The sequence below is a fragment of the Benincasa hispida genome, unplaced genomic scaffold (genome assembly GCF_027475165.1).
Source record: "Benincasa hispida cultivar pf3 unplaced genomic scaffold, pf3_genome.v1.1 HicScf985, whole genome shotgun sequence".
Classification (NCBI taxonomy): domain Eukaryota; kingdom Viridiplantae; phylum Streptophyta; class Magnoliopsida; order Cucurbitales; family Cucurbitaceae; genus Benincasa; species Benincasa hispida.
The window spans coordinates 8,853-19,108 of NW_028327136.1; the positions used below are offsets into that span (position 1 = coordinate 8,853).

Consider the following 10,256-nt stretch of genomic DNA (forward strand, 5'->3'; position numbering starts at 1 on the left):
ACACATATTCAAAACAACGATAACATCACAAAAATCATTCACTCTCATTTCTTTAACCCATTCAAAACAACAATAATAACAAACACTATTAACTCACATTTTAACACATATTTAAAACAACAATAATACAAAAATCCTTAACTCATAATTCTCAATTCAGCATTCAATACAATAACACAACTCACTCCGTGTTTAAAACATAATACAAACAATCCAAACCTAATATTCAGACCAACAACATTATTCTAGCCTCCACATTCAAAACCATAACAAAAACAAATAACATTTTATTGCATCATACAAAGTATTTTCGTCACTATCATAACTGCAGGATAACAACATAATTCAAAACACAATTTTATTCTATCCCCTACATTCGAAACCATAACAAAAACAAATAACGTTCTGTTATATCAAACTAATTTCAATTGCTACCATAACTGCAAAATAGCAACATAATTCTCAAAACTAATTCTTAATTATCTTTTTTTAAAAAAAAAAAAAAAACATTTTAGTTCATACCTATTTTGACGTTCCCCCTGTGAGTTCATGAATTTCTTATCAAATCTTTGAAGCCTGCTACCTCTGTTTGGTATTCTTCAATTTTCGAATCTTGTTGTCCAACTCGTTCTTTTAACAACCTTATCTCAGCTGCTTGCTCTTGCTCTTTTTGTGCGTAGAATGAACTTCCTGACGAGCTACTATCCCTTCTAGGTTTCGGCTTTGTCCCCAACCTTTACCTTTAACATGGCTCGGTCGTCTTCACAATACAGTCTCACATATTTCTTCTCATGAAAGTGGTTGGGTTCCTTATGAAGTTAGCATCGGTTGCAACTGTAACATTTTGTCCTACAATTATATAATTAAAATAAGTAAATAAGCAACAAATTTTCAAATGAAATCATTTTTAATAAATAAAAAAAAAAAAGTTTACATATACATCATGGCCACCCGATTCACTTGTTTCATGTGTTTCATAGAATTGATCAATCAGTCAAACATCTTCGTCTTTTCTCTTTATTTGTAACCGAAATCATAAAAAGTCAACTTATATAAAATTTAATCTTTATCTGTAACCCAATTCATACCAAATCTTGTTGCACATTGATGAACGTCTTTGATCTAGTTTTATGATTAAAATCAAGCTCCTCTCGACTCCTCTTGTTTGTTTTCAAAGTTTTCTAATAAAACTATAAATTACTTAAAAGTCAAGTAAACAAAATTAGAAAAGTAACACATTAATTTTTAAGTATCATACCTTAAAAGCAGAGCTTTCAAACCTCGTGCATACGACATCCAATCGTAAAGTGCATTTTTAAGCCAATTAGGTGGACATAGTGTTTATGCAACTCTACCTTATACTCTTCAAATGTATTTTGCATTTGTCAATTAAAAAAAATCTCACCACTTGAAATCAAATATATAGTAGTTCTATATAATGAATACATGATCGTAGTAACAATTTCATATTTAATAATTGCATAACGAAATGATCAACTTACTTGAAGTTGGCTTTTAACAAGCTCTATCATTTTTCTTTGTACATTCTTCCATGTGGCGCAACGTACTGAAAAATCTTCTCTCACAGCAGTACCAATAGCATTGTTGAATCTCGTTGCCTAAGGACCAACGGGGTTCTTCAACTCGGGAGTAATTTCAATACGAATTCTTCCATGCAATCGAACATGATTGTCAAACTCAATGTTATGGAAGTATCCACGTGTTGGCCTAATTGTAGAACTGCCATTTAAATAACAAAAAAAAAAACAAATTTAACTAAATATTCATATGAAAGTATACGCAACATGTTTTGGTGCAAATAATCGTTTCAATCTCGGTATTAATGGAAAATAGCATAAAACTTTATGTGGGATCTTTTCGAGTTGGTCCTAAAAGCATCTTCAACCCAACCCAACCCATATACACCCCTAGAATTAGGTATATTTGCCCCGATTTGGAAATGTGTCCTTTAACTATTCGATCAACATATCAAAAGGCTTGTTGCTTCAACCATTAAGAACTTTAATATGCATCAATCGTACCAAAAAATTCAGGGAAGAAAATTTGGAACAACCTAGGTACAGCAAATTACGAGCTTCAACCATTAAATCCTCAAATAGGTTTGAATTATCTCCTTCTTGGACATTAATGAGCATCTCATTTTCAATATCTTCTTCATCTAAATCTACTTCAGCAACTCAAACTTGTAGACCATTCAGAATATTCAAAATCTCATTATCTTTATTGACATCATTAAGCTCTGTATTATGTAATACATCACCGTATACTGAATGAGTTCTCTGCTTAAATTCCCTCGATAAAATAACAGGTTCTCCATGATAGACTTATTTACTATACGAGGGAGACATTCCATTTGTGAATAGATGTCATTCTACCCCTCTAGTGATTTCCACATTATATTCATACAATATTTACTTAGGCATCTTGTTTTTCCAAAGTCATTAACATGAGACTTTGTTACTTCAAGAAATTAGACTAATCCTTCCTTATAATCCTAAGAACTTATCTCAAAGTTTAATCCAATCTTTATTCATTCTTAATGACATACTTTTTAATGACCTTTTGATTTACAAAATTTATAAGCCTAAAAAATTATACAAAAAATTAGACTTAACTTATGAGTTAGGATGTTTAACTTATATTTTAACAAAGAGTAATTTCGACTTGTATTAGGTTCTTTCAAGACATGTATTAAAAGAGTTGCATAATCTAAACTAAAGCCAAACAGAATTAAAGTTGTGCCATAATTGAAATTTAATGCAAATAAACTAAAGCAAACAAACTCAAATGCTAAATTTAAAACAAATAAACTTAAACAAACAAACCCAAATTCTAAAGTTAAAGAGCTATATACTTTATAAACTAAACCACAATACAATCTAAGTTAGTTTCAGAAAAGCAAATAAAAATCAAATATACACAAAGAAACAAATAAACACTTAAACCCTCTTTTAGATTAAAAAAAGAAAATTGTAAATTTAAAACAAATAAACCCATTCCCTTCTTTTAGATCAACAGTAAATATTCCAAGTTTGAAGCAAATAAACATGGTAAATTTAGAACCTAAGTTTGCCTCATTAATCCATAACAAATCGTTAACAATCAAGTTTAATTCCTTCAATCTAACGAGCAAGTTTCTATCAATTCAAACTTCAAACAAATAAACCCACGTTTTAAATTTAAAGCAAATAAACTTATTTTATTTATTTATTTATTTATTTTGACAACTTTTACATATAAGGTTTCAACAAATTTCAAGCAAAAGTTAACTAAAAAAAAAACCTATTCTCCTCTTTTATTTAGAAGTTTCACATAACATAGTTTAACAAATTTCAAGTAAAAAAAACATAAATGTTAAAAGGAAAAAAAGAATGTGAGAAAAATCTGCCATGAGAATAGGAGAACAACGACAAAGTGAAGGCCAGGGGCGGCGACCAGCAACGAAAGGAAGAGAGGACTAAACGATGGTGAATGGGGGAGAGAGCTAGAGGAGAAGAAAAAAACTTACCGACGTGAGAATGGGTGACTGACGATGATTGGAAACGAAAGAGAGCGAGGGACGACCGGCGGCGACTGGCGACGAATGAGTGAAAGCGACTGAAGAGAGAATCTGAGGGGACTGTTCGCGATGAAGAATTGCAAGGGGGTCGATCGCTGCTGAAAAAAAAAATGAAGGAGAAGGCGTTTTTTAGGGTTTAATAATCAGGTCTTTCCCGACGCCACCACGATGTCAGCAAAAACCTAATATCCCCATGTCCTTATCTTGGCGTCGGCATAGGTCCTCTATCCCAACCCCTAACTGTCGACGCCATTAGAGATGCTATACCGACGTTTTTGTAGGCGTCGATAAGATGGGTTTGGACAGAAATCTTATTTATTTTGTAGTGAGGTTTTAATCATAATTGATATACACAAAAGTAGATTTGTAATTTTTATATACAATTTTTTCTTCAAGTTGATAAAAATATTTGGAAGAACAATGATAAATCGATAGAACTACAAAGGGATGAAATGTTAGGAGATAGAAAATTAATAAGTTTCTAGAGATGGTTTTATTATTAGGAGAAAAAACAAGAAAATAAAGGAGATTGATATCTATGGGTTTGATAAATATTCTAAAAATAAAGATAATATGAAGATGGCATAAATATATAGCTATTTTAAAGTGAAAAGGTGAAGGGTGAGGTGAGAGAATACAAAAAAGAAATTTAAAAATATCAATTTTTTATTGAGGTCTGACTGTAAATTCATGTATATACTGAGGGTATAGATGGAAAGAAATGTTTGCACTTACCTCCTCTAAAACTGTATGGTTGGCCTTTGTTTTTTATTTTTATTTTTTATTTTTTATTTAATAATATGTACGCTGTGGTCACCATGAGAAGATTTTAATTCTTATTATAGATTAAGATTATCATTTAAAAGGATAAGTATTAGATTCTAAAATTTTAAAACAAACATTTTAACCCTTTTTCAAGGCTTTGTTGGGTAATATTTTATTTTTTAAAATTATGCATATAAATATTATTTCTATTTTTAATTTTTTTTATGTGTTATCTATCTTTTATCAATAGTTTAGAAAAATCAAGTCAAATTTTAAAAATTAAAAAAAATAATAACTTTTCAAAAGTTATTTTTGTTTTTGAAATTTGACTAAGAATTCAACAATTTTACTAAAAAAAAATACAAACAAATGGATAAAAAATAAATTTAATTTTCAAAAATAAAAAATAAAACAGTTACTCGATACACTTTAATTGTTTGTTAAAATGACCATTTGTAAAACCCACACATCTAGAAAGTTTTATATTTCTAAGGGATGAGATAAAACAAGACATTTATATATATATATATATATTGAATAATTAAAAAAAATTATCAATTTTGAGTTCAGTTACTCTAATTGCAAATACACACATATATACTAAGAGTATAAATGGAAAAAAAATATAAAATACATCTATCTTTTGAAAGAAAACATACATAATCAGAATTATTGTGGGTTATCTTGATCTTTTTTAAAGATAAATGTCGACTTTGGGTTAGGATGCATATATAGGGGTATAATTGGAAAGAAATTGCACTCTCATTTTCTAAAGTCTTGTTATTCATTTTCGCTAAGGGTATTCAAAAAATCCGACAACTTGAACAATTCGTAATGGATTTGATTAGTTTTTGCTGTTATTCAACTTTTTTTTTTTTTTTGTTGAGTTGGATCACGAGTTGGCTAAATAAAAATTCAGATTGACTTGACCCAATCGAATTACATATATATTAATAAAAAAGTATATATATATTTCTCTTTGTTTAAAGTTTGACTATGTGGGTTTGAATTTTTAATATTTTTTTAAAAAAATTGTTATGATGTTTATATTTGTTTAAAGTTTGTAATAAATATCATAGATATTTAATTTTTAACATTTAAATTATATGAGATTTAGTTATTGGCCATGTGTTTTAGATAATTTTACGTATTTTAAATTTTTTTTAAAAAAAACTTATAACCCCACAATCCAACCCGAATTTTAAGGATTGAGTTGGATTGGGTTAGAGATTTTGTTCGGGTATTTTAGGTTGTCAACTCAACCAACTCGAATTTTCAAATTAATCCAAAAAAAACACCCTCAATCCAACTCAATCCATATACATCCTTAATTTTTAAAAATATTTCACCTATTCAGGTGTTTTCCATACAACAATAATTTTTTTTTTTTTTGTAGCTCTACAAACATGATACTTTTGAAATAGTATGAAATTTTGAAATCTAATTTTGTTTCGATGAAATTTCAGTGTTATTTCAAATATAAATGACATAAAAAAATACAAAACATAAATATCTTTTGAATGGAAATATATAAGCATAATTTTGGATTATCTTCTCTTTTTTTCTTTTTTTTTTTCCTTTTGATATTTGTAAGTGTCTGAGCTAACTTACGCATACCTCAACTAATTTTACGGGATAATCTGTCTAACCTTACAATATTTGAGTGTTAAAGAAACTCATAGGATATTAAATCCTAGGTAGATGGTCATCAACCATGGATTGAACTCATGACTCCTTAACCTTTTTGGAATAGTATGAAATTTTGAAATCTAAATACGTTTCGGTGAAATTTCAATGTGTTACTACAAATATCTATGATATAAAAAAGAGGATAATATCCCTTGAACGAGATTGTCATAGTATGATCATCTCTAATAATAATTTATATTTAAAAATTCACATATCATTTAATAGATATTATTGTCTCCCATGAATTTTTATATTTACAAATGTAGAAACCCTTTGATAACTATTAGATATAAATTTGTTTTAAAGATATATAATTAGATATTATTATACAACAATCACATTGCAACTTTTCAAATAAATTTTGGGTGGTTAAGTTACAAATTTAGTAGATAAACTTTGAAGTTTGAGCTACATGGCATACTGATTTAATCCTCAAATTTTCAAATGTTTTAACGTTCACAAATCTATTAGATGCAAAACTAAAAGTTTAGGATTTCTAGAAACACATGATATTCAAGATTATATCTAATATTTTAATTAAAAGAATATTACATTTATGAGAAACCTATTAGATACAAAATCGAAAGTTAATAAAATAGACACAAATTTCAATGTTTAAGCTCCATTTGGATTTTCGTTTTCAATTTTTGAAAATTCAACCAACAAATACTTCCTTCTCAAAATTTATTAATTTTTTTTATCTACTTTCTATCAATATTTTGAAAATCGAAGGTATACATTTAAAACTAAAAAAATAGTTTTTATATTTAAATTTTAGCTATGAATTCAATTCTTTTACTTGAAAAATCAATAAAAAAAAATAAATTTGATTTGATTATCAAACGATGATTTGATGCCTCGAATACTAAACTTATAATTTAATTTTTTTTTATATATATATATAAAGGAATCAAAAGATGAGGTGGAAGACAATAATGAATTGTAATGCAACCAAAAGTTGTATTAAGATGTTGAATAATTTTATAAACCGTTATTAGGTTGGTGGAATTGATTTATTTATTTTTGTTTTCCTAAAAAGATAAAATTAAATGAGTGAGGTAAAGTGGGGCCCATGTCAATGCAACAACCCATTAATGTTCGTTAGCCCACTTGGCGACGTGGTTGCCGTCTAGTGGTTGGATGGAGTGTGACCTTAACATCCCTATTTATTAAATAGTCGGTATCCTATCGGTACACTTCACTCCGATATCTCTTCATTTCATATTTACCAATTCTACCCCTAATAATATCTTCTTCTATTTTATTAATTTAAATCTTAAACTTTAAGTATTATATCAATTTAAATCTTGAAATTTAATAAATTTATCAATTTAAATTGATACAATTATTAATTTGAGGTTACAACCATAATTACTATTATCTAAATCCACACCACCATCTGATAATATCTTCTACTAATTTATTTTTACATTCTGTCACTTTATTTTATTCTTTCAATCTTCTGTAATATTCCTTTTCGTTTTCATTAGCTCATGTTTATGCACATATAATAATGCAAATCTAACTCAAAATCAATTGTAATTCATTACAGCAACACATGAATTTCGTTTATATAAATTAAATTTTTCATTACATTTTATTTAATCAAATTTTTTGTACCTGAAAAAATAATACTTGATTTAAATTTTAAAATGTAGAGTTTCTTTTTTAAAAATAGTATTTATTTTAAATTTTACTCATCTAATTCAGATTTCAATCTGAAAAAACAAACTTGATATGACATATCACATAAAGAGAATTGACCAAAAATCATGCAAATATGACAAATGCTAAGTCTGATCTTATAAATATGACTTATCAAAAATAAAGTTGAAAAGAAAAATACAAACTTCTTAATAATGGATATGAATGTGGATATGGATCTTTAGTTGTGATTTTGAATCTGGATCTAGATCTTTTGGGTGTGATGAGATTACGAGATATAGTTATAAATTAGGAAGTAGGGATCACGGTTGATTCTCATTGCAAAGTGTGATACACACAACCATTGAAATAAGGTAATTTCAACATTTTTTTTATTGATTGATTATGTTTGTAAGAGTATAAACATGACATTAATTTTTTTTCACTACGTCAATAATATGAAAATGGATTCAAACATTGAATCCTTTTAATTTTTTTTTTCCTCTTATTGGAGTTTTTTAACCTAAGAACCAAAACGTCTTAAAACAAATAAGAACCAATTAAGAAATTAAATGAAAACGAAAATGAATAATTAGTTGTTGGATATTCCATTATTTCTAGTGTTCGGGTTGGAGATGTCCATTTTTTTAATCGGGACTTGGCCCTATCAAGAGAGAGATTTCCTATTTAGGTAGGAAAAATGAGGGAGGAATGGGGGAAAATTCCGTAAATGGGAACGAGTATGCATTCCTCATCTCCTTCTTCATTCTTGCTCTGTTAGTCTATTTTTTTGTATTTATTACAATGCTTTATTATTATGTTATCATTATTAAATTTAAATTTCAAGTTTAATTGTGTAGTAGTCAAGATAATGAACATATTTGAATTGAACATTTAAATTTAAATTATTTATGAATAATTTGATAAGTAACTATTTCATTTTACTTGAAAATTTGAGCAATTTCTCTCTAAATTCAATTTGTCCATATGGACTTAATCATGTAAAAAAATTAATGAAATATTTAAGTATTTAATTAAAACTTTTTCATGGTAGTGATTTAAGTTAAATTTTTTTATTTAGAAAAAAAAACCAAATGGGGACAACAAATTTCGTAGAGACGGAGAATGAAATGACTATAGATGTGCTCTTCTATTGTTCATGGTCATTGTATGTCTTTTTCCTTTCCTTTAGTACAATAATTATAGAAATGATCAATGAAAGATCAAACATTTAACTTTAAAAAAACAATTATGTTAATTATTATTGAGTTAAGCTCATTTCGCTCGAAATTGTAATCTTAGTTTCACAATTTTTATCCATATATGTATTGAAATTACAAAAATTGGCTAGCCGAAAATATTGAGTAAACATTTTTAAAAAAATTTATACATAATATTCAACATATTAAAATATACTCAATATCAAAGAATTTTCAAAAGTTTTTTTTTTAAAAAAAAAAACATGATTAAAGTAACAATTGAAACTTTGTTGGACAAAAACAATTTAATGTTTTTAAAATTTGAAAGATTAAAAATAAATGTTGATTGTTAAATAATGAAAAAGGGAATAAAAGTATAATGCGATTGATAAAGTAGAGTCGGGTGCAGGGGATAAAAACCCGGGCGCAACGGTATTATCATGGAGAGAAAGTATCTATAATATGTGACTACAGAGATGCCTCGTCGTCGACCGGAATAAACAAAAAAGAAAGAAAAGAAAAAGTCAGAAATTAAAGGATGGGAATCGCGGAGGAGGCACAAAATGTGAAGGTTATCGGCGGCGGCCAGCAGACGGTGGTTCTAGGACACGGATTCGGAACCGATCAATCGGTGTGGAAACACTTGATTCCGCATCTAGTCGATGATTACAAGGTGGTTTTGTACGATAATATGGGCGCCGGAACTACCAATCCTGATTATTTCGATTTCGAGCGGTACAGAACTCTCGAAGGCTTCGCCTATGATCTCCTCGCCATTTTGGAAGAACTTCATATCGAATCGTGTGTGTTCGTCGGCCACTCTGTTTCCGCCATGATCGGCGCCGTCGCTTCCATCACTCGCCCCGACCTCTTCCAGAAGATTGTTATGATCTCTCCCTCGCCGAGGTAATTTCATTTTCTTCCTTTTCCCCCTTTTTTTAATCGCCGGTAGTATGAAACTGAAACCGCCGTTATGGATTTTTTTAATTTTTAATTTTTATTTTTATGGTCCAGCTTAGCTAATACGAACGTGGGAATAATGACGTAGGATATTTATTAATCCTTTATTTATTATTATTTTCCTTATTATTTATTTATTATTATTATTATTTTGGTTCAAGCTTCGCTTTGGTATGTAATGGTTTTTCTGTCTTCTTCTGACAAATATTGACAAAATAATTTAAGGAGCAATATGACCATTCAACTTTCTTTTTAAGTATTTCAAAACTATTATTTGAGTATAAATGTTTTAGAATTTCAAACAAAAACCAGGGGCTAGAATTATATAATGATTCAAATTTTGGTTCCATAACACTTATCAAATCATTTCATATTTTAATATTCATCTAAATTTTAAAAGATTTTTATTTCAAAATTAT

The 10,256-nt window shown here is 28.2% G+C and overlaps 1 protein-coding gene and 1 long non-coding RNA gene across 2 annotated transcripts; one reads left to right on the top strand and one right to left on the bottom strand.

Annotated features, from left to right (window-relative positions):
* Nucleotides 1-267: 267 nt before the first annotated feature.
* Nucleotides 268-4,144, bottom strand: LOC120088757 (uncharacterized). Its single transcript, XR_016527355.1, has 3 exons — nucleotides 3,530-4,144; nucleotides 1,503-1,740; nucleotides 268-849 (listed from the first exon to the last, which is right to left on the bottom strand). It is a non-coding gene; the product is annotated as an uncharacterized LOC120088757 (long non-coding RNA).
* A 5,116-nt stretch (nucleotides 4,145-9,260) lies between these two features.
* LOC150029719 (putative esterase KAI2) lies at nucleotides 9,261-9,849 on the top strand. The gene has a single exon (XM_090310422.1). The coding sequence runs from the start codon at nucleotides 9,416-9,418 to the stop codon at nucleotides 9,785-9,787; it is 372 nt and encodes a 123-aa protein (XP_090166548.1). The 5' UTR covers nucleotides 9,261-9,415; the 3' UTR covers nucleotides 9,788-9,849.
* Nucleotides 9,850-10,256: the final 407 nt, after the last annotated feature.